Source organism: Podarcis liolepis (assembly GCF_965112155.1).
Source record: "Podarcis liolepis genome assembly, chromosome: 5".
In the NCBI taxonomy this organism is placed as follows: domain Eukaryota; kingdom Metazoa; phylum Chordata; class Lepidosauria; order Squamata; family Lacertidae; genus Podarcis; species Podarcis liolepis.
In genome coordinates, this window is record NC_139556.1 from 23,798,267 (window position 1) to 23,821,836 (window position 23,570).

General features: G+C 44.1%; 2 protein-coding genes and 1 long non-coding RNA gene across 8 annotated transcripts; 1 reads left to right on the top strand and 2 right to left on the bottom strand.

Moving 5' to 3' along the window:
- Positions 1-1,821: 1,821 nt before the first annotated feature.
- Positions 1,822-5,525, bottom strand: LOC310706736. Its single transcript, XR_014526130.1, has 2 exons — positions 3,279-5,525; positions 1,822-1,982 (listed from the first exon to the last, which is right to left on the bottom strand). It is a non-coding gene; the product is annotated as an uncharacterized lncRNA (long non-coding RNA).
- A 3,453-nt stretch (positions 5,526-8,978) lies between these two features.
- Positions 8,979-14,469, bottom strand: LOC310706608 (DPY30 domain-containing protein 1-like). Of its 2 annotated transcripts, none has more exons than XM_083502925.1 (6): positions 13,924-14,469; positions 13,246-13,437; positions 12,511-12,633; positions 11,564-11,656; positions 10,754-10,870; positions 8,979-9,199 (listed from the first exon to the last, which is right to left on the bottom strand). In XM_083502925.1, the coding sequence occupies exons 2-6, from the start codon at positions 13,390-13,392 to the stop codon at positions 9,146-9,148; spliced, it is 534 nt and encodes a 177-aa protein (XP_083359051.1). In that variant the 5' UTR covers positions 13,393-13,437; positions 13,924-14,469; the 3' UTR covers positions 8,979-9,145. The 2 variants fall into 2 exon arrangements, with proteins under 2 accessions (XP_083359051.1, XP_083359050.1); XM_083502924.1 differs by having other exon boundaries at positions 13,939-14,097.
- LOC310706591 (uncharacterized protein) lies at positions 9,699-23,251 on the top strand. 5 transcript variants are annotated; one of them, XM_083502881.1, is made up of 6 exons: positions 16,491-17,065; positions 17,655-18,508; positions 18,630-18,795; positions 18,908-19,030; positions 19,225-19,332; positions 22,601-23,251. In XM_083502881.1, the coding sequence occupies exons 3-6, from the start codon at positions 18,643-18,645 to the stop codon at positions 22,964-22,966; spliced, it is 750 nt and encodes a 249-aa protein (XP_083359007.1). In that variant the 5' UTR covers positions 16,491-17,065; positions 17,655-18,508; positions 18,630-18,642; the 3' UTR covers positions 22,967-23,251. The 5 variants fall into 5 exon arrangements, with proteins under 5 accessions (XP_083359011.1, XP_083359007.1, XP_083359008.1 ...); XM_083502882.1 differs by having other exon boundaries at positions 18,437-18,508; XM_083502885.1 differs by lacking the exons at positions 16,491-17,065; positions 17,655-18,508 and adding an exon at positions 9,699-9,728 and having other exon boundaries at positions 18,632-18,795.
- The last annotated feature ends 319 nt before the right edge of the window (positions 23,252-23,570 follow it).

Here is a 23,570-nt window from a genome sequence, read left to right on the forward strand (position 1 = left end):
TCATTTTCCCACTACTGTACTTTCCTTATCACTAAAAGCCTAGTCTTTGGGGGAAGCCGGTTTGTTACGCAGGTTCTGATCAACTATAATTGTGTGATGTACATTTGCTAGTCTGTGATTGAATTCCACTCAAAATTAGCAACCGTCTGGAAGCACCTGCTACCCTTCTCCCCCCCCCCCCCAGGTTCTTCCTTCACATCTGCATGACTGGAGCAGCGTTGAGAGAAACTACAGAGTACAAAACGCTCCTCTGCTACTGCCAGTAAATGTGACTCAGCCCTTAGGCCTGCACTGAAAGGAACGCACATGAATGCAGCCAGAATTAATTAACTATGTGCCTAATTGCCATTCTACTTTTTCAGGTTCTCCAGGTTTCCCCTCTGTCTTTGATCATTAAAGCAGATCTCACAGTTTCTGTGCCTTCTGCACTGTTCCCCCCCCCCCCGAAAGTGGGTAGATGTGAATTTTTTTTGTGTGTGTGATAAGTATCTGGGAAATGTTACCATTCTTCTAAAAAGGACCTAGACCGTCTCTAAGAAATCTTTGCGGGTCAAGCCTTGGACTGCTCTGGAATGCAGTCAGACCAAACCTGTCAGGGAATCGTTGGGGGATAACAAGATCAGTGGGCCTAACAAGGGCCCATCTACAAAGATTCACAAAATCCAGATTTTCAGTATTCTGTCATCTATAAGTCTATACTTGAACGCCTTGTATTCTGATTGTACACTGAAAACCTGTTTGAATAATCCAGCATTTCTGGATCTACTCTCCACTTTTCCAGAATCTGCAGTGACCACATGCTGGTTGGTTGGGTGGAGATGTGTACAGGGTACTCTGTTTTGCTGTTGATCCACCTGTAGCTTGGATGGGTCCCTCTAAATGCCGCTTGTTGGTAATGGTGGCTATCAAATGAGAGCCCTCTGAAGATGGGTAATTAACATAGATGGCTAGACCATGCTTGCTTAATGTAAGGTTACCAGTTTTTTTTTCAATGAATCTGGGGACACTTTTCAACTTCAGCCAGAATGAATGGATTTTGTCAGGGGCTGATTTGTAAATCTGGGGACTGTGCCCGGGAAACAAAGACGTCTGGTAACTTTAGCTTAATGAGTATTGATGGCTGGTGGCTGCCATTTATTTCTCATATTCCATCTGCTTGGGTCTGGTTAGGCTAAGGACAGCTTGGTTGTCCTGAAAGAGCTTGAAGACTTCACAGCTGGCAAAAAGCAGCTACCCTGGGAGGGTTTGGTTAATACATGCTCATCCTGTTTAATGATTAGCAATGTGCCTGGTTGCTAGCCTATTCCTCTGTGCTCAACTTGTAAACAGACCTGTATTACAAAAGCACCAGGTGTCCATTGAATGACCATGCAAAAAGCTGACCCTGCAACTTCTGTTGAAACATTACCAAGTAAGATAGCATGCTGTTCTGACTATGGACACTTATCTAAGGCCACCTCCAGATTGTCAGAATTCTGCGGGATGGATTCAGGTACCTACGCGAAATTTAGATTTGCATTAAAGCGCTCTGTTGCAGCAAATACGCTGCAATCAACCTCCCCATCAACATATTGGAACAAATATGCAATAAAAAAACAAAGTCTAACCTCCTGTGTCAGCTTTTTGCAAGCAAATCGGGATGAATGCTTGTTAAGCACTGGAGGAACCCCAAGCCCATGAAGGACCTCCAGAGATACCATGTATCTAACTATGCTCTTTCGGATGTATAAGAGAGCAGCTTATGATGCCATCCTACAGAGCTGCATATCCATATGGGCCATTAACAGCAGCAGAATTGCAGTAACACACCTGAGAAGCATCTTAGTGTGACTTTCTCCTGATAAACAGTACACATCTTTGTATGCAATTCTTCCTAACAGTGCATGACTACAACCCTCTGCCCACCACCCAAATAGATTTATTTTGTAACTACTTCCAAGGAGCCAACTTGTTTCAACTTTCTTTTGAAGCGATTCCACCACCTGGTAACAAAGACAGAAATTTAAAACATTAGAAGAAGGAGAAAGCCGTTTGTCAAACAGATCAAAACAGTTTACGGGAGTTGAGGGACTTTAGACATTTACTTTGCTCAAATGACCTGTGCAACTTGTTCTGGACAAGATGAACTTTAGAGGGGCTGGTGTGCAAATGAAGTAAGAACAAGGAAGGATCCTACATCTGGCAGATGTTCGCTGTTGCTTTTATATTGATAATATTGCAATTATTGACCATGTCGCTTGCTGACAGGGAGTCCTTGGAATTGAATGTAGGGGCATTGACTGTGCAAACATTAAAGCAAAACACTGCTCTCTGATCCCACCACATGCCTGGAAGCCAGAGGTGTTTGGCCCCCAGAGCCAAAGGACACACACCTTCCAGACCCTCCAAGTGTCCCTATTTTCCAAGGACAGTCCCAGATGTACAGAAGCTGTCCCAGTTTCTGACTTGATCCCGGAATTTCCAGCTTTTCCTTAGGACGTCCCTGTTTTCATCAGAGCAATGTTGGAGGGTATGGCGTTATGTAACCCTTAAGCCTTTAGAAGAAATCTGAAGGCAGCCCTGTATAGGGAGGTTTTTTAATGTTTAATTATGTTTAAATATATATTAGAAGTGGGTGGGGCATTATTGTTATTACTGAATAGGGCACCCCTATTTTCATCGGAGAAACGTTGGAGGGTATGCCCTTCCCAGTCTGCATTCCCTGTCCTCAGGTCACAACCCTCAAAGGCCCTGATCTGTGCTCTCAGGTGGGTTTGCCTGGCTCTTGCCTGCCTGGATGGATGGAGGATACAGAAATGTGAGGTGTGGTTGTGTGTGGAAACCTATGTGCTCAGTAATGTTGCTCCACTCACTTTTGCTCCAGGCCCCACCTGCCACAGGTATACAGCACACCCACCCACCCAAGGTTGTCTGTGAGGGAATTTGGTAATTTGCTGCTTACCATCCAGGCTGCCGGGTGTTTCACTCTGTTCCTACTAACACCTGAACAGCCTTGCCCTCCTCTGAAATACTTTTAAGTGTGCACACACTCCTGTTTTTCTCCTGCCACCTGGGCCAGAGAGTATTTCCCCTTATTCTTTCTGATAATGGGATTGTTGGTTCACTGCTCTGACATTTTGATACTGATGTTTTATTATGAAACTGATTTGAATTATTTCTTCTATAGATAAGGTTGCATTGGTTTCCCCGAAACATGCTTTCTTGCAAGCCTTTTGGAAAGCCATAGCCCGAGTGCCTCTCCCTCGCTGTATCTTTTATTTTGATCCTCGTTCAGTTACCTTGAAAACCAGGTGACATATAACGTAAATCAACATAGGTGGAATGGGTGTGCCAGCTCTGCTGCTCACTGAACTGCACGAAAGTGCTGAGGATATGGGTAGATACTGAAAAGAGAGGGACCATAAAAAGAGAACAAAATGAGCAACTTTTGTCCATTTGTATGATGCAACTTAAAAAGAAAAAGTTCAGGTCACGAAGATCAGCAGCAGTGAAAGAGGTAAAATGGAAGACTTTGAAGAAGTGACATAATGGTATTACTTTGCCCTGCTGTATTGGGAACCACCATAGCTCATTGGTGGGTTCTCTGCTTTGAGTACAGAAGGTCCTTGGTTCAATTCTCGGCTGTCACAGAGCATGCTGGTCAGCAGTCATACTGTTCAAAGTTGGAGTTAATGCTTTATTAGCAAAAACACGATCTCCACAGACTTGACTGAGTGTCTGGCCTAATGAGCAGAGCAGGTCATTCCTGGTGGTCATACTCCATGAAAATCAGTGGCTGAAACTGATAGTCCTGCCTCCTCACAGCCATTGAAGTCCCCTTCTCATCAGGGCTTTTCCCAAGCAACCCGAGACTGCATCTGTGCATCGTCAATATCTCCTTCAATGCTTCCGTGCCTCTTCTGGTTCTGGGAGACCAGGGAGGGTTGGAGCTTGTCGCAGCAAGAGACAGAGACACCCATGATCTTCACCAACCTGACTCATCTCTGCCTCTTGGCCTCTCTCCTCCCACCCACCTGCTTCAGCTTCTGCCTCTGATTCTGGACTTTCCTCTGTCACAACTCTCCCCACTCACTAAACCCTGTTACATCTTCAGCTTCTGACACCTCCTCCTCCAAGTCTTTTCTCTCTTCTCCCTCTGATCATCGTCCCACCAGCACTTCCCAAGCTCTGAGCATTCTTCCCTTGGTGGTTCCCCAGCTGGTTCCTCCCACCATTCCTCTGTGTCCAACCAGTCCATGACATCAGCATCTCCAGGGAGAACTTTATTTTTTAAAAGTCTAGTCATTTGGGCAAATGTTGTATTTGTATCTGTCAGCGCAACCCAACTGTGTGTGGATGAGTGAAGCCGCAAACTGTGGAGTCAGCAAAGTGGAGGTCCAGCTCACAGTCATTCCCAAAGTGATCATAGGGGGCTGTGGCTGAGCTGGGCTCAGGGGAAGAGTGTCTCCTACCAGGGCTTTCACCCACTAAACCTCATGCAAGCCCCTGTGATTGACTTTGTTGGGGCTGGAGATCTGATAAAGCTCCAGCTGTGCCAACCTCTACTTCTGCACAGATGGCAGAAGATGTTCCTTCCCCAAACCATACCACCTGTATCTCTTAAAAGATGGGAGAGGGAGGAGGAGCAAGAGTTAGGATACATCCTATTGCTTTGCCCCTTTGCAAGAAATGTAGGAGATATGGGGGTGCAGGAAGAAGAAGACGTCTTCCTTCTCTTGGGTATCCCTTTCCCACCATGATGAGTTGAGGGCCCTATTAAATATTTGGCCTGGGAAGGGGAGGTGTCCAATATTCCAAATGTTTCAATATTCCAAAATAAGGAGCGTTAACAAAGCAAGTTTCACCAACTGCATCAGTACTCACTTCCAAATGCTGTTAAATTTAATTGAATTTCTTCCATTTAACTTCCATGTTTGCTGTTACAAATGAACGCTCTGCAAAGCACGCTATGCTCATAACCGGTCACCAGTGCTGGTTTCTTCACAAGTTTACACTTATCGGCTAAATAAATAAATCCGTCCACTTCCCACCCCCTTTTTGCCTCTGTCTCTCCTTCTGATCCATGTACAAATGGCAAGAACAACATTGTTTGAGATAATAATGAACCAAGAGGTGTGCTGCAATGCAGCCAATAGCCAGTGTTCAAGAGCCTGTTTGGGAGGTGGGGTGAAAACACAGAGGAACGATTGGTCGGTTTCTTCCCACACACCCAGAAACTCATCTGAGACACAGCTGCAGGGAACTGGAGTTGTTTGGTGTCACAGAATGTGATTTATTTCTGTGATCTGGATCTGCGTTTGCTACTTGACTCCTCTCACTTTCATCCTGCGGTTTCTTCCCCTGCAGATCCTATTATCAATCAAACCTCTTGCATTTAACCACAAACACACTGCCTAGTGAAGGACTGAAGAAGTGCATTTTATCTGAGAAAGCAAAATCTTTTCCCACAATCGGATAAGATTATCATGGGAGTGTACAAACAGCTTCCCAGGTCATGCACAAATCCAGTGTCTAATATATACCTATATATGGTTAGTGAGGCATGGGAGTCAATGAACTTTAAAGTAAAGGGACCCCTGACCATTAGCTCCGGTCGTGGCCGACTCTGGGGTTGCGGTGCTCATCTCGCTTTATTGGCTGAGGGAGCCGGTGTATAGCTTCCGGGTCATGTGGCCAGCATGACTAAGCCGCTTCTGGTGAACCAGAGCAGCGCACGGAAACGCCGTTTACCTTCCCGCTGGAGCGGTACCTATTTATCTACTTGCACTTTGACGTGCTTTTGAACTGCTAGGTGGGCAGGAGCAGGGACCGAGCAACGGGAGCTCACCCCGTTGCGGGGATTCGAACCTGCTACAAAATACTGAATGTGAATTGAAGTTTATGAACTTAAATGCCTGTGAGATGCACATATCCACCCTAGCTATTTGACCATCATCAAAACAAGGTGGATGGATCATATGACCAGTGTGGCTTGCAGTAAAAGTTTTAGCAGCAGTGGGTAAGCGCATACAAACCTCTAGCATTATTTCTATACATGGGTGCATACAGACACAGTGTATGAACCAGTCTGTTCCCTGAAGTTGTGTGATGAACTCACAATGGCTCTTAGATCATTATGAGCCATTTGTCAAGTGTTGGTTGCCCAGCACAGGAAACCCACATTCAAGTCCTGCCATATTCATGTCACCGATACATCATACGGCCTTGGGCAAATCTCAGGAAGCGCAATAATACTGGTGCATTTCTTCATTTTTCTGACAGCAGGTAACAGGCTTCCTTTAACAAGTACTCCAAAATTAAGTGACACCTTGTAATCTACTAATGCTCACATGGAAATTTGTGTCACGCCTTAGAAGAAGCGACGGGTCACTGCATTTGTACAGGATGTTGCCCACAGCTTCTGTGAAGCGTTTCAAAAGGCAAGGTCCATAGGGAACGATGTGGTGGAAACAAACCTTGGAGCCTCAGCGAATCATTAGTCCCTGGGTATGCGTGTGTAGGGTTGCCAGCAAGTCCACAGTTTTCTGGGCCAGCCATTAAGGGTTCTGGGCCAGCTAACTGGAACAGGAGAAGTCTGGAAAATGAGTAAACTGGGATTCTGCAACAAGTGTGCCTGACTCTGGTCCATGGCTTACCTAATTATGCTGGGTACTGCTCAGTCAGTAGAGCATGAGACTCTTAACTACAGGGTCAAGGGTTCGATCTCCACATTGGGTAACAATATTCCTGCATTGTAGGGGGTTGGATTAGACGGCGCTTGTGGTCTCTTCCAACGCTACAATTCTATGACTGTACAATGCACCAGAACCCATCCTGCCTCCCCCCCGACTTGCCAGACTCAGCCGTGCATTGGCTCTGCCCCATCAGGTTCTGTCCTGGCTTTGCCTGTTCTGCCCCAGGCCCAAATTTTTTGAAGTCAAAAGTTGATAACTCCGGACTCTCCATCAAACATTATGAAAAATACACAATTGGAGCCATTGTGTCGATGTAGCAACGAGATCTTTTTTCCATATATGTTATCCAGATTTCTCTATATTGACATACTAGGCAGTTTAATTCAAAATGGCACCGTTCCCGAAAAATGTGTTGATTTCATCATTTCCTTGCGCAGATAAACTAGGAAGTACTTGTTCTACATCTACAGCTTTGATTAGGTTAGCTTGCATTGCTCCGCACAATGTTTTATAATAGATTTTTGTTGCACTCACTGATACGATGATTATGAATATGTGAACTATTTGGGGCACAATATAATGGAAATGTGCCATACAAAATAAACATAATATGATTCTGCTCTCTAAAATCTGTGTTGATGCAGTATTTTGTTAATAATAACAATAATAATAATAAATTTTATTTATACCCCGCCCTCCCCAGCCAAGGCCGGGCTCAGGGCGGCTCAGGTTAGCCAACTGCATTTGGATATTCTCAAACCATTCGCTTCATTGTGGTGGTACTGTAGCTCTTTGCACATGTCTGCAAAGTGGGTACAATTGTGGCACTAAGGGGCAGCCGAATCCTGTCTGCCTGTTTTGCTTTGGGGCATACCTGCCTCCCTCCCTAGGTTCACCTCACCTCCATGGGTAGGACAGAACATCTAACTTACATGTAGGTTTATAAAGCCCATAACATTCACGTGCCCATAACATGAAACCTGGTAAATTCCCCATGCCTGGTATTACATGTAGTATCCAATGTATGGATGTGAGCTGGGCATAGGGCTAACCTCACTACCCCACTCTGCGTTGATGGCAGCCACTTGCCCAAGGTAGGAAAAGTGGCCTATTATTTAACTGCGGTGCAAATAAAATCCTAAGTGTTCAACACATGGGAAAGAAAGTCACAACTGCATTGGTTAATGTTTGCTCGATACACATAAGCTTCTGCAGTGCAGGCTCTTAATAAAGAACAAGTTTATGTGTAACTTCCATTTAGCGTGTGGATATGCACACAAAGAATTCCAGCTTTGAGAGGAGCCCATCTAGTTACACTGCTTAATTCAGTTTGACCTTATTTTGGACCTCATATCTGTTTTCATCCTTACTAGTAGGATGGCAACAGCTGTGAGGAGCATATTACTATCAACGCATTCTTTTCAGTGTCTCTGTAAGGGGTCTCAGGTTTAGCTAAATAATCCTGCAAGAACCATTTGAGGGGGAGGGAGAGGGAGAAATCCACATATCTGGAGATATTTTTCAAACAGCAACACCACTTCATCCAAATATAATCATATAATCCTAAAATAAAAATAAAAACCATACTCCACCTATTTTGTTACTAATATAAAAGGGGCAACTCTTCTATTTTTGGTGTCTTCTGTGTACATGTGTCTTGTATTATTTCAGAATTTCACAGCAAAGGAAGCCAACTGGAGTCCCATTAGGGAATGCAAATTCCCCATGTGCACACCTGAAATGTTGGGGTCCAAATGGCACAAAATATGATAAAAACATGGCTTTATGCTGATGCCTGTGTTAAGAGATGAATTTCAGAGTATCTCTAGTAAACGTTTGTTGTTATTGATTCCACCCACAAACCTGTCTTGTTCCACCCATGAGTGACCATGTGGAATTCAGGCATCCGCAAACTCAGCCCTCCAGATGTTTTTGCGACTACAACTCCCATCATCCCTAGCTAACAGGACCAGTGGTCAGGGATGATGGGAAATGTAGTCCCAAAACATTTGGAGGGCCAAGTTTGGGGGTGCCTGATGTAGATTCTGTCAATGCCAGTCATGACTCCTGACCCGTTAGAATCCACTCTGCTCTCTGCCCTCTCTGGTCTTCCCCAGAGAGGCAGTGATTTGAAGTCTATGACATGGCAACCTTGGGCACAACCTCATTGCCAATACAACAGAGAGGACCATCCTAACTTGAACCAGGTCTTGCTGTTGGGCTCTTAGTTCTGTTTATTCCCAACTAGTGATTGGGTTATATTGTACATGAAGGCATCGCCTCATCCTGTAAGTAAATAGGGACTACCTTATACAACTTGCTTTTATTTTATATCTTGGTGGTAGGAGTTTGCTCTTTAGCTGCATTAATTCATTGTATCAGTAGCCCTAAAACAGATACCAACCATCCACATCTCTGTAGCAACCCTTGAAGTTTCTGGAATAAACAACTGCAGGTGGGAAAGATATCTCTCAAACAGGCGACTCTTCTCCTTCCTCTGTCTCAGCTACTGTAGTTAGTGCATGCTGGAAGTCAAGAAAAAAGAGAGAAAGAGAAAGGGAGAAAGTTATCGCTTATAGGAACTTTTAAGATGATCTGTGAAAAAAGCAGGGGGGGGAGTGTTTAAATGGCTGTCAGACTACTCAGTGAACAAAAACTCAACCCAAACATTTCAGGGGGTGTTTCTTAGAATTTATCAGATGACACCTGGGGTCCCTCCCAGTCCTACGATTCTGCGATTCCATTATTCTAATATCAGAAATGAGCTCAACTGGGAAAAAGTTGCCTACAGAGATCGTTGCAGGGAATGTTATGTACCAAGTTTGGATCCTAGAACAATAGGCAGGTAGGATCCTAGAATGCAACAACTGATTGGCTTGCAGGAGAAGACGAATCAAGCTCCAGGAAGGAAGCAGAATCAGCCAATCAGATAGGACTCATTGCGTAAATAATGTATATAAAAGCCTGAGGTTTGGGGGTCAATTCAATCACTGTTTTACAAGCTGTGATAAAGAGCATGAAATCACTGCAGGACTCTGAGTATATTTCAGGGAGGTAAGCATCAGATAGGGGGAGATCTCTCTATACTCTTTATTCAACCACTCCCTTTATTATTAAAACTAGATAACGCCCCTTGCTTTTTTGTTGTGTTTGTGGCAGATTTTCTGCCATCATATCTAGTTTGGCCCTATAATAACCCAGGCACCAGAGAGTATTCTCTCATTACTGGATCCTTGCATTTTGCCACTTCAGGAGGGATGAGACTGAGGTTATTTTCTCCCTCCAGTCACCCAGACCATGTGCAAGTATCAGTCCTCTGGAGGCAAAATGCTTGAAAATCACTGCCCCAGAAGAAGAGCAGAGGTGAGCAGCACCGCTCTCCTTGCTTTCTCCCCACACTCTAGTATTCCAGAAACCCTGGCAAGAGTGCCACACCAGTAGCTCACGCTCTCAATGGAATCATGCACTGGAAATGAGAACTTCCTTCCAGAGGACATGGAGATGGTGGTCACTACTTAAAGGTAAAGGGACCCCTTACCATTAGGTCCAGTTGTGGCTGACTCTGGGGTTGTGGCGCTCATCTCGCTTTATTGGCCGAGGGAGCCAGCATACAGCTTCTGGGTCATGTGGCCAGCATGACTGCCGCTTCTGGCGGACCAGAGCAGCGCACGGAAACGCCGTTTACCTTCCCGTCGGAGTGGTACCTATTTATCTACTTGCACTTTGAGGTGCTTTCAAACTGCTAGGTTGGCAGAAGCAGGGACCGAGCAACGGGAGCTCATGCTGTAGCAGGGATTCGAACCACCAACCTTCTGATCAGCAAGTTCTAGGCTCTGTGGTTTAACCCACAGCGCCGACTGTGTCCCATGGTCACTACTTAAGTAGCTGTAAATGGGGATTAGGAAAATTCATGGAGGATAATAAGACTGTTGGTCATATGAAACCAACAACGCCATGGGATTTCTATATTCAGAGGCAAAATGTCAATGAAAACCAGTTGCTGGAGAGGAGCAACAGGAAACTGCTCCTGCCTTTGTGTCCCGCTAGTGGCCTTCTTAGAGGAAGGTGGCCGTACTTACGTCAGATTGTTCAATTTCATCTATCTCGTCAACTCTGCTCAGATGAGGAGCCCCATATTTGTCGGTCAGCTCAGCTAAGGTTTTCGACGGTGTCTCTTTCTCAGCAGCTGCCTTTGCCTACAATTCAAATTCCATTTTTAATACCATGGCGAATCCATGCAATTTTACGATGTATTCAGCTGAACGAAGCGGTAAATATGCAAGCACACGAAAATCAAGGTGCGAGCCATTCCCCAGCTCCTTTCTCAGACCATTGAGCTGAATGGGCAGTATCTCCTGTGCACAAAAATTTCATTGAAACAAATGGGACCTGTTTGAGACACACAGCAGCACTTGAGACCCACTGAATTTCTCCCTCTATTCTCTGAGCAATGTGCCTAAGACAAGGAGCCACCATAGTCAGCAGAGGCCAATTCTGACTGATTAGATGGTTGCTTGTTTTTCAATGAAAGCCTAAAAATGTCTTCTTCGGGAATAATTTAAATAAATTGGCGACATGTAACTTCTCCCTGCTCCACTGCCCAGCAGCTATTGGGCCTTATTGTTATTGCACATGTCCTGTTTTAAAGGTTGGGAAAATAACTATGGCTTGGCTTTATGTGCAAACTCATCCTTGACCATGGTTTGCTTGGCTCTCCTAACCTAGATGCTCACCAAACTTCAAATGCAAGAGGCAAGAACACTTGGGGGGGGGGCAGATCACAGGAGAAACAAGCCATTCAAAGCTGCTGGAACATAATTTGGGAGACGGCTATTTGATGAGTGTTGGCATGCAAAATAGAAATGATCATCAACGACATTTTATCCTACCTCCAACTCTGCTTGTAGTTTCTGCTCCAATAGAAGCTCTTCTCTTTCTCTCTCTAATCTCTCTTGTTCTTCCCGTTCTCGTTCCATTTGTGCCTGCAGCCATATCATGCAAAAGTGCAAGTTGGTGAAAAGGAATTCCTCCCTTGATGTGCTAGTCTTTTTCTTTCTTCTTGATTTGCAGGGAGTTTTTGCACGGCAGGGGGGGGGGTGGCATTAAAAAAAATGAGACCCACCAGCCGACTTAGCATTGTGTGCAAACTGAGCCAACTTCTCTGGTGTTCAGTTTAGATTGCTCAATGAAAGTAGAAATCATATAATTTTGCACTTCCTTGCTTTAAGGTCACAGAAAAATTTAAAATCTTATGCTTTCGTTCCATGTTTAATCAAGGGTCCCCCCCCCCCACCTATGTATGAATAAATAGTTTATAACATTTAAAAAGGACCAATTGGCTTTGCTTTATGAATTGTGGGTTGGGATTAGAGATCAGACAAAGGAAAAATATCCGCCCATCCACACATGGTGCACACAAAGCCTGCAATCCTATACACAGGTACCTCGAAGTAAAGCCTACCGAACTCAGCCAGATTTACTTCTCAGCAGACTTGTACAGGTGTATTAAATGAAATTGCATTAGCTAGCGCAAAAGTACATTTCTGCCCAAACATTACAAACCCTGCCGGTGTCTTTTAATTCATCTCTGAGATATGAGTTCTCAAAAATTATCAATGTATAACCTCAGAACATTCAAAAGAATCCCTTGTTGCAGGCACAATGCTCTTCTGTTCATAAAATGGAAGGCTCCGGTTACCCCCTGGTCTTCAGGAATGTGTGGATGCTAGCCACAAAGGGGGGAAAATCAGATCTTTATAATAATGCCCCCTTCTGGAAGCACTCACACGCAGCTTGGGCTTTTTGACTGTTTCTCTGTTTGGTTGCTCTGCCCTACCTGCCTCTCTTCTTCAAGCTTCTGCTGAAACAAAAGTTCTTCTTCCTTCATTCTTTCGATCATTTCCAGTTCTCTTTTGGCCTCCTCACGCTCTTGCTCCAGATCTTCCCTTTCCAGTTTCCTCTGGAAATGATTGTTTTTTAAAAAAAATCAGCATAAGAGAAAACAGAAAAGGAGATACAGAGTTTCACATCTCTGAGTAGCAAAAAGTTCAGGCGACAGAAAATGAGAGGCTCAGATCTATTGCTAAGCAAAAGTATCTGGACTTCACAGTAATATCTTGTCTGCTTACAAATATGCAAGCAGAGCAAGCAGGAGTGCAGTTCCCAGCCTAATAATAATATTAATAAATTAAAATTTAAAAATTTTTTGCTTGTTTAGGACTCTCTCTAGCTGCAGAAAGGGGCATAGCTCAGCCTTGACATCTCTATGGTGTAAAGCTCTGCTCAAGCGTTATTAACAATGGCAGTAGTGAACACCTTTAATTTAATAACAGGAATGCCAGGACAGGGAATGGGAACAAAGTAATTTTAGCTCCTGCCCTGAAAGTATGTGTTATCTCATTCATGGCTCTAGGATTATCAACTGGCCATTCAGCAAGCATCAAATGATGCAAAGCCGATACTTGTGTTTTCACTTAACACACACAAGACTGTTCCCCTAATATAATAACCAGCATTAGCATTTAATATTTGAAGAGCCTGACAATATTAAGTGTAGAAGCAGAGGACTCACGTGAAGTGCATCATCCATATTTTTTCGATATTTATAAATCCACCATGCCAAGTACAGGATTGGGTCTGCTGGCCGACGTTCTGCCACCTCGGCAAGGCCCTCTGCCAAGCATCTGCCTAGGCATTTTTTGAGATATGCAGTCTCCATTTTCAGTTCTCCAAGTATCTGTGACGGCAATTAGTCCTTTTGGATCTAAAAATGGTGGCGAGCAGTGGGAGGAGGAGGAAAACATTTTGAATAATAGATGTACATTACAGTAATTTAACAGACAGAAATGTAAGCTGCTTTGACAACCTTTACCAGTTTAAAAAGTTGCCAAGATATTTAAAGAAACCAATAAATTAATAGCTAGCTTCGACCTGGGTGGAAATCTATGATTAAAGGCTTGCTCTGTGGAACTTAAAGGCTGCAATTCCTAAGAGTTTATTTCAGGTTAATGCTATCCATCCCTGAAATCCTTCTGCATAAGCCCCGTGAAAATGGACAGGAGCTGCAGAACAGAACAGAAGCCAGACTTTGGGATGGATCAGGCCCATGGTAGGCAATCCAACCACATTGATGTGTAAACTGACCTTCAGTTGAATTAGCTCAATGCAGATTCCAGAGCCTATTCAAACTAAGTAGGTACTAAACTGCCATTTGATATCTACTACTTAAGAACATGGAAAGAGTACTTACTAAAAGACAACTCACACTCATATGAAGAGGAGAACTTTGTTCCTGATACAAGGGCGACCAAACCCTTACTGGTATTTTCTTCACTCTTGTCTAGAAGAATAAGCTCTGTGTGTATCCAAAGATGGAAACAGTTAAGTCTGGATGCTGCTGTTTGGTATCCTAGCAACGGACCAGTGTTCTAGCCCTATGCTGCTATCTCCCTGAAGATTCTGTATCTCCTTCCTTCTTGGATAGATAGTATTTCTTTGTGTTTTTTATTGTTATCAATTGGAAAAAGGAATATATGAAGTTGAAATGTTTACACTGCATTACTTTATATTTGGATATCTGTATTAATGTGGGTAATTTATAAGCTTGAACATTACTGTATTCAGAAAATGAATGCTTTTAAAAACAAACCACCTTTGAAAGATAGGTTAAAAAACCCTTTTATTCCTTTCCTTTCCACTAAGGTAAACACATCAGTATTCCACTTGCAACAAGAAATGACAGGTACTTGTTTTGACCCACATTATACAAGCATCTATCAAGAAATGAATGCTAATTTCAGCCTCCAGTATTGTCAGGGAACAGACATCAGAGCGAGAGGCGAAGGGGAGGCTATCTGATGATGTGGGAGAAGGACCCAGCAGCAGGGGGAGAAACAGCCCAGTAGAGGGGGAAGCAATTCAGCGCAACACCAGGGATAGAGGGGGGCTGATGGGGGAATCGGAGAGAGGGCTCCAGGATTCTTCACTGGACATCAGTGAGGAGAGCCCAGGTCCTCCGCTGCCCATGCCCTCCCTGCGCAGGAGGCTCCCGCGCAGTGAGAGAAGGCGGAGACTGGGCGTCAAACAACTTTTATGCTGGAAGAGGTTTAAGAAACGCCCACTGACGGATTCTGCCAGCGATTGAGGCAGCCACTATGAGAAGGGGCTGCGCAGTCAGAAAGGTTTAACAAGGCAAATTAGCCTAGAGAGGCACCAGTTTACGCACGAGTAACTCATACCTACTACAAGTATATACAGCTAAGCGTTTCCCTTAGCCAATTAGCAGCTGCAACCAAAAGATAGGAATCATACACACTGTTTAGGCTGTTAAACTGGGTGCCAGACCCCTCTAATCCCTGGATCCAGCAAGTGTTAGAATTTAATCAAGGCTTCCAATTCATGGAATAGCCAAGCTAGCCTCCTAGTGAGGGTGATAGCTTGTGTGACAAGCCATTAAGGGGGATTAAGGGGTTTGGTGCGAGACAGCAGGTGGGTGGGGGTCCTTCCTTCAACAGATAAAGCCAGGATTTAGAGTAGAAAGATTCAGAGCAGTGATAGGACCTAGAAGTAAAGTAGCAAGCTGGAGAAAGTGTCAGAGAGCACTGTTTGATGTCTGTTTGAGTCCAAGGCTGCAGTTATGGGAGAAAAAAGGGTGATGAGGCTGGGATTGTAGGCTCAGTGTGAAAAACCCATATATCATAAAGACACCATAGTCTCCGCTGTGCTTCATTCCAAAAGGAAACATGAACCCTGGGGGAACACCTGTTATCTTGCACTGCTCGAAGATTGGAGTGACATGCAACAACACCAAAGAAGGAAGGGGACACATACAGAAGTGATACAACTTCTCTTGGGCACACCAAGTGTTCACAAATACAGATGTTCAGAAATAGCTGGTGGACTTCCACAGCAATCTGTGAGGAGTGTTCTACCACCACATTTCTTTCTCATGCAAGTTTGTGCAGGCTTTTGTACTGCACTCTTCTTTAGAAATCCTAGAATAGTGATTACTCTCAAGTGGAGCTGGGCCAAATGCTTTTAATCACTATTTTGCATTAAATGTCCCTGGCCTCAAATGTTACAGTCCAATCCTATGCATGGTTACTGAACAATAAACACAACTTTATCCAATGCTGCTTACAGTTGCAGGTTTAACATACCATGTAGTAAGCCCCAGTTGGATACATTGGGGCTCAGTTCAGGGTAACTGCATTCTGTATTTAGTCAGTGATTTTTTTCCTTAAAAAATGTTTAGGGGTACTCTCATTTTCCTACTTATATTGAAATACTCCCCCTCAATGAAGCCAAACTTAGATTCACAAAATGTTTAGGGGTATGCGTCCCCCTGTGTCCCCCAAGAAAAAAAGCACTGGATTTAGCTGTTAGTTACTTTTCAATCCAGGTTCTCAATGTGTAACTCAGCTGGTTAGAGCGTGGTGCTGATAACGCCGAGGTTGCAGGTTCGATCCTTCTATGGCACGGCTGCATATTCCTGTATAGCAGGGGGTTGGACTAGATGACCCTCAGGGTCCCTTCCGACTCTACAATTCTGATTCTAATACGTAAAAGCTATAGACTGAAATAGTACACGGACAATGCCTTCTGGCTTACAACCCAGGCATCTGGGAATGGGTAAGGTGCATTGCGCATTTGAATGTCTGCTACGGGTGCTGGTTTTATTTGTAACTGAAGCCTATATTTTGTTTTAAGTTTTTGGCTGTGTTTTTAATATAAAAAGGTCAAATTTTGGTTTACACTGTGTACATTTTCACCCTGGCACTTTTGAATGAAGAGCGGGTCGTAAATACTTTCAAGAAGCAAAAATGTTGTTAAAAAATTAACCATTTCAAGAATCGTGTTGCGCAGTTGGGTTCAAGCTCAAACTCTTCTTGCACAGCAGCGTCTTCCAGTCCTGGAGAACTGGGCTCTGCTATCTCCTCCTATGTCCATCTCATGTACAACCAGCTAGTGTGCTTTTCTGTTTCCACGGTAATAATGCACAAAACAGGATATCCCAACAAGAGCAGCAAGAGATTCTCTCTCTCTCCTTTCCTATCTCTCTGCTGCAGGCAGGGAGACGTAACGGCACCCTGAAGACGATAGCAGCCGGGCTTCTCTTCTTTTTAACCCCCTTCCTATCTCTTGTGATGCCGGGAGACGGAAACAGTAGGCGTGCGGCGATTAAGCCAATGAGGCGGCAGCAGCAGCACGTGCGCACGCAGCCGAGACGCTTGTGGACGTACTGCGCCGCCTCGTAGGCAGGGCTGTGGCGAGTAAGGCGTCCCGGTTGCTAGGCGACGGAGAACCCGAACCCCCGCGATCGGGCCCCATAAGGCAGAGTGCAGTCCGGCGAAACTTAAGCGGATTCGCAGGGGGTGCTCGGCTGGCTAGTGGTACGGTGCAGATTTATTTATTTACTTTGGAGGGGGTAGTAGTATAAATGTCATTTATAAAGCTACCTAAAAAAATAAAAAAATCTGTACCTGGGACACATTTCTTTTCTTTTTTCTGAATTAATTTTTAAGTAGACTTTTAATATAAAGGGTTTATTTAATTGGCTGGGTTGCAAAAGGCTTCCTTGCAAAGTTTTAAAACTTTTGCTCACTTTGGTCCCGTAAAAGGTAAGGCTTTGTTTGGCGTTCCCCAATCTTTGGGGCACCCACCGGCTAGCAATTGTTGTTTCTTACCGAGTCTTTGGAAAAGGAATGATCAGGGGTGTTCACAGAATCACAGACTCAATCATGGAGTTGGAAGGGGCCCCGACGGTCATCTAATCCAACCCCCTCCAATGCAGGAATCTTTTGCCCAAGGTGGGGCTCGAACCCACAGCCCTGGGATTAAGAGTCGCATGCTCCACCAAATGAGTGTAGCCACAGTTCCTGTGAAGGGCTGTCAGGATCACCAAGATGATGCGATCATTGTGCTATGCAAATATTAAGTAACTGGTCTTTTCTCTTTTTCCTGCTCCGTTTGCATATACAGTGGTACCTCGGGTTACAGACGCTTCAGGTTACAAATTTTGCCAACCCAGAAATAGTACCTCGGGTTAAGAACTTTGCTTCAGGATGAGAGCAGAAATCGTGCGGTAGCGGTGCAGCGGCAGCAGGAGGCCCCATTAGCTAAAGTGGTACCACAGGTTAAAAACAGTTTCAGGTTAAGAACGTACCTCCGGAATGAATTAAGTACTTAACTGGAGGTACCATTGTATTTATCTCCCATTGGATTTGTGGGAGGCCCCTTCTGGCATCCCTCCTGTGCATGCAGAGGTGCATCGGCAGGGCAGTTGCTTGTGCCTAATGGTGTATGTAAATGATCCAACTGGTTTAGCTCCGGTAACTATCTATAAAGGTAAAGGGACCCCTGACCATTTGGTCCAGTCATGGCCGACTCTGGGGTTGCGACGCTCATCTTGCTTTATTGGCCGAGGGAGCCGGCATACAGCTTCCGGGTCATGTGGCCAGCATGACTAAGCCGCTTCTGGCGAACCTGAGCAGCGCACGGAAACGCCGTTTACCTTCCTGTCAGAGTAGTACCTATTTATCTACTTGCACTTTGACGTGCTTTCGAACTGCTAGGTTGGCCGGAGCAGGGACCGAGCAATTGGAGTTCACCCCGTCACGGGGATTCGAACCGTCGACCTTCTGATCGGCAAGTCCTGGGCTCTGTGGTTTAACCCACAGTGCTACCCGCGTCCCTACTAACTATCTATACCCATATATATTACAAATTTAATAAATAATAAAAAAAGTTTTCATTCGCTGCAGAAAGCAAAGTATGCTTTGAAAATACAGCTGAGATGTATGAAAGTGCAGGGAGGACGTTGGCAAAGGCGGAAGGTAAAGAAACCTGATTAGAGTGTAGGATCTTGGGAATTATTTCCGGAACATTGATTTTCTTAACTTGGAAGGAAGGGATGTGATCTGGCAAGAGATCACCCAATGTACCATATCCATGCAGAGCTTGGCACAAGATGGGGATGGATGTCAAATACCTCAAGGAACGCATCGGAAGATGTTTGGCCGAGGGACTTGCGGAAGCGGCGGACCGTCGGCCTGTGGACCCAATCGATTTCCTGGCACACTTTATTTACAACTACAAGAACAGATTAAATGAAGAAGAAAAGGTAATGCATCTCTTCTTAATTTAAAAGAAAACACTGAAGAAAGGTAGCATCAAGGAGACAGGGTTTCCATTAATCCTTTGTGCATTTCCCCAATACTTTGTGTTTTTTTTAGAGGAAGGTAGAGAGGGCCGAGCTGGAACGTGAGCATGAAGAAGCCCTTGCAGAAGCGAAGAGGATAGAAAAGCTGAAAGCAGAAGAGCTCCTGGTTGCCAAGAAATTTGAAAATCAGCAGCAGGTCTGAAACCCTTTCCTAAGCAATATTAAGTTTACCATATGAATAGGTGAGATGATCTGTAATGACAGCAGAGGGCCCAAAATAAGCCAGTAATACCATTGTAGTGAATGGCTATTGGGTTTTAAATGATGAGTGGCTGAGACACCATCAATCATTTGTTTTAGTTAGCTAAATCACATTTTTATTTTACAAAGATCATTAAAGAGCAGCAATCCAAGAAGACAATTGCGGAGTTATCTGGGAAGGATGGAGCACCAATTCTGCAGAGGATTGAAGAAACGGACAAAAATCATATAAATGAAGTGAGTAACAACATGTATGTGGGTTTATTGTCTCAGAATTCCCTTTTAATAATGAAATTCGGTGGTTGAGGTTTTCAGTCCGAGAGTAAAATGAGGCCACCAAAAAATAAGGGAGTAGTTTCTATATACCCAGGTATCAAGAAGTATAGAAGTGTGTAAATGAAAAAGCTTTCTTTTTAAATAAAACAACTGCTCTCTGATCTTCCACGAACTGTGACCTTCCAAAAATGTGGGCACCGAGATAAGAAAACAGAGTAACTAATTGTTTGGTGAATGAATTTCTGGATTCTCAATGGACACTTAAGACAGGAGCTCCTCTGTCTTTCCTATCTCTGTTGCTTAGAGTCAGGTGTGTGTGACTGGCCAGTTATAGCTCTAATGAAATCCTCAATTTCTCCATTATTTTTAATGGACATTTCTCACTTCCATCTGGGAACCTTAGGACAAAGGGAAGAAGCTGAGCAGATTGTATGAGTCGAAAATCTAAGTCTCTAGTCAATGCATGGAATCAGATGAATAAAATAAATTGAAAGAGAGAGGGAATTAATTGGTGTGTCAAGATCCTAAAAGCTTATAATATTATAATGAATAACAGTAGCTTTGGATGAGGAGAGATATAGGTCATGAGATTAAAGTCTCCTCCCCAGATTATACACCACTCGCCTCTCTACTTCACCCTGAAGGAAAGAAAAAAGCCACTGTGGCCTCATGGTGATGTTGCCTCCTTGAGGGAAAGAGTCTGGCCATTGTGACCTCATGATGATGTTGCCTCCCTGAAGGAGAGAAAAAAGCCACTGTGACGTCATGATGATGCTGCCTCCTTGAAGGAGAGAGGCTGGCCACTGTGACATCATGATGATGTTGCTTCCTTGAAGGAGAGAGGCTGGCCATTGTGACCTCATGATGATTATGCCTCCCTAAGGGACGCGGGTGGCGCTGTGGATTAAACCACAGAGCCTAGGACTTGCTAATCAGAAGGTCGGCGGTTCGAATCCCCGTGACGGGGTGAGCTCCCGTTGCTTGGTCCCTGCTCCTGCCAATCTAGCAGTTCGAAAGCACGTCAAAGTGCAAGTAGATAAATAGGTACTGCTCTGGCAGGAAGGTAAACAGTGTTTCCATGTGCTGCTCTGGTTCACCAGAAGCGGCTTAGTCATGTTGGCCATATGACCCGGAAGTTGTACACTGGCTCCCTCAGCCAATTAAGCAAGATGAGCACCACAACCCCCGAGTTGATCACGATTGGACCTAATGGTCAGGGGTCCCTTTACCTAAGGAAGAGAAAAAAGCCACTGTGACCTCATGATGATGTTACCTCCCTGAAGGAGAGAGGCTGGCCATTGTGACATCATGATGATGCTGCATCCCTGAAGGAGAGAAAAAAGCCACTGTGACCTCATGATGATGATGCCTCCCGGAAGGAGGGAGGCTGGCCACTGTGACCTCATGATGATGTTCTATCCCGGAAGGAGGGAGGCTGGCCACTGTGACCTTATGATGATGTTGCCTCCCTAAGGGACGCAGGTGGCGCTGTGGGTTAAACCACAGAGCCTAGGACTTGCTGGTCAGAAGGTTGGTGGTTCGAATCCCCGTGACGGGGTGAGCTCCTGTTGCTCAGTCCCTGCTCCGGCCAACCTAGCAGTTTGAAAGGATGTCAAAGTGCAAGTAGATAAATAGGTATCGCTCTGGCGGGAAGGTAAACAGCGTTTCGTGTGCTGCCCTGGTTCACCAGAAGCGGCTTAGTCATGCTGGCCATATGACCCAGAAGCTGTACACTGGCTCCCTCGGCCAATTAAGTGAGATGAGCACCACAACCTGTGTCGATCACGATTGGACCTAATGGTCAGGGGTCCCTTTACCTTTAAGGGAGAGAAAAGAGCCACTGTGACCTTATGATGATGTTGCCTCCCTGAAGGAGAGAGGCTGGCCACTGTGACTTCATGATGATTTGCCTCCCTAAGGGAGAGAAAAAAGCCACTGTGACGTCATGATGATGTTGCCTCCCTGAAGGAGAGAGGCTAGCCATTGTGACCTCATTATGATGTTTCCTTCTTGAAGGAGAGATGCTGGCCATTGTGACCTCATGATGATGCTGCTTCCCTAAAGGGGAGTTTACCACTGTATATACCAAGCACCCTGCACATAGAAAAAATGAATATTCTCCCCAATGTTGTAGTCTTTGACGTGCAAAGAGGGTAATTTTATTAGAGACATTCAAACATGCAGTCTTACTAACTGCAGTCTGAAGAGGTACAGTTCAGGAGGGAAAAATAACCAAAGCTCTCATCTAGTGTACTTTTGTTTTTGCAGATAGGCTGTTCCATTTTGGGTTAGGTCCAACCCTGGGGGTTTGAAAGGCAAGGTTGAAAGGCCACTTCCTGTAAAGTGGGAGTAGCTACCTATCACTCTCCAACTTAACTTAAAAATGGAAACATCTGCAACATACACAGAAATGCAACAACACTGTTGGATCACCCTGAAACAGGAAAAACAAAAACAAATGGAAACTATAAGTGTGAAATCAATCATCAGCGGCAGAACAACCAATATAAGGAGAGAGGAAGTGAACATTTGAGTCAGTGGGTTGGTGGAATGCCTGTATTCATAAGAACAGAAGGTTCACTAGATAAGAACGTTTTCTTACTTTATTTATAAGGGAGTATTCTTTATTGGGTTGTAAAAATGTACTGCCTCTCTGGGAGGGCATTCTTCCTTGCCCAAACAGTCCAGCATATGCCACGCTGGCTTGACGTCACAATGGCCAGCATATGCCACGCTGGCATCATCATGAGGTCACAATGGCCAGCATCTCTCCTTCAAGAAGGAAGCATCCTTATGGCCAAAGACTACCTTGGCTGAGGTTGAGTTATTATGAACATTTTAATATTTATTAAATATTTTTGTTACAAAATAATAAATTGTATTTTTAATATTTTCTTGGAAGCCGCCCACAGTGGCTAGGTTAACCCAGCCAGATGGGCGGGGTATAAATGAAAAATTATTGTTGTTGTTATTGATTTCCAGAAGAAGGGAGAACTTATACTGCTTTTAATAAAATCCCCTTTAAGTTTGTGAATTATCTGATCCATGCATTTAATACTACACACACACACACACACACACACGTGTGTGTGTGTGTGTGTGTGTGTGTGTGTGTGTGTATATATATATATATATATGAACACCTCTAGATAACTGATTTCAAAGGGAGAATTTTCATGGTGGTGTATGTCCCTGTGCTCATGTATATGATGTTGATTTGTATTAACAGAAGAGAACAGAAGAGAAGAATGTGAGGATCCCAGAAGAACTTGAAACTACTGCTGAGTCAAAGAAAGAAACCTTAGAAGACAAATTGGATCAAGGTTACATCAGTGTTATAAAGGCTGAATTGGGTGAGACACCTGGTGAGGAGAATACCAGCTCAACTCTCCAGGAAGCCTTGACAGAGATAACCATGGATGAAGATTTTAATCGGATTCCGCAGGAGACGATGGATGATGGAGGTGAAAGCCGGTTGGAACATGATGAAGTAAATCAGAATGAACATGATACAGAAACAGAAGATGACACAGAAGATGAAGAAGCCACTCCAGATGAGGAATCCAAATCCAGTCAAGAGCTGAATTTGGAGTAACAGTGCAATCCTCACCATGTTTACTCAGAATTAAGTCCCACTGAGTTCAGCAGGACTTTCTAACAAGATGTTGTGCATAGGACTATGACGAAAAAATGAAAGCAGCAGCTTCTGAGTTGGTTTAGATTATTCGCTTTCTCTAACTTGCAGTGTTCTGGGGTGGATGATAATGGTGTTTCTACTACAGTTGCTGATTTCAGTAGAACTAAACCGCAATAGTTCTTTTAACTTTGACATTTTCATATTAGGGAAAAAGTCTTGCAAATAAACTTTAGGTCTAGATTTGTCAGTTTTCATGACCCTTTTTCAAGACTTTGTTACTCATGAGATGTGCATGATACAACTTACTCAGCTACTGTAATTCTTAAAAACTCATATGGCGGTTGTCACATATCTTTGTGTCTCCACTACCTACCAGATGGTGTCGCCATAGCTTTGGAATCAATGGAATCATTGTGGTATTTTATCTCATTCACTGTTGAATTAGAAAGTTGAAGCTAGAAAGGAATATTTACAGAGGTAATTAAAATATCTGAGACAAGATCAGTGATAAATTAAAACTAGATTAAAACACACATCAATATTTTACATACAGGGGATGCTT

Excerpts from the sequence above, each read along its gene's own strand:
- LOC310706608 (XM_083502925.1), bottom strand. The coding sequence starts at position 13,392 with ATGGAGACTGCATATCTCAAAAAATGCCTAGGCAGATGCTTGGCAGAG. Across the intron at positions 12,634-13,245 it reads ATATGGATGATGCACTTCAC|AGGAAACTGGAAAGGGAAGA; the intron begins GTGAGTCCTCTG and ends AATCATTTCCAG. Across the intron at positions 10,871-11,563 it reads AACTACAAGCAGAGTTGGAG|GCAAAGGCAGCTGCTGAGAA; the intron begins GTAGGATAAAAT and ends TTTGAATTGTAG.
- LOC310706591 (XM_083502885.1), top strand. The coding sequence starts at position 18,643 with ATGGGGATGGATGTCAAATACCTCAAGGAACGCATCGGAAGATGTTTG. Across the intron at positions 18,796-18,907 it reads GATTAAATGAAGAAGAAAAG|AGGAAGGTAGAGAGGGCCGA; the intron begins GTAATGCATCTC and ends TGTTTTTTTTAG. Across the intron at positions 19,031-19,224 it reads AATTTGAAAATCAGCAGCAG|ATCATTAAAGAGCAGCAATC; the intron begins GTCTGAAACCCT and ends TATTTTACAAAG.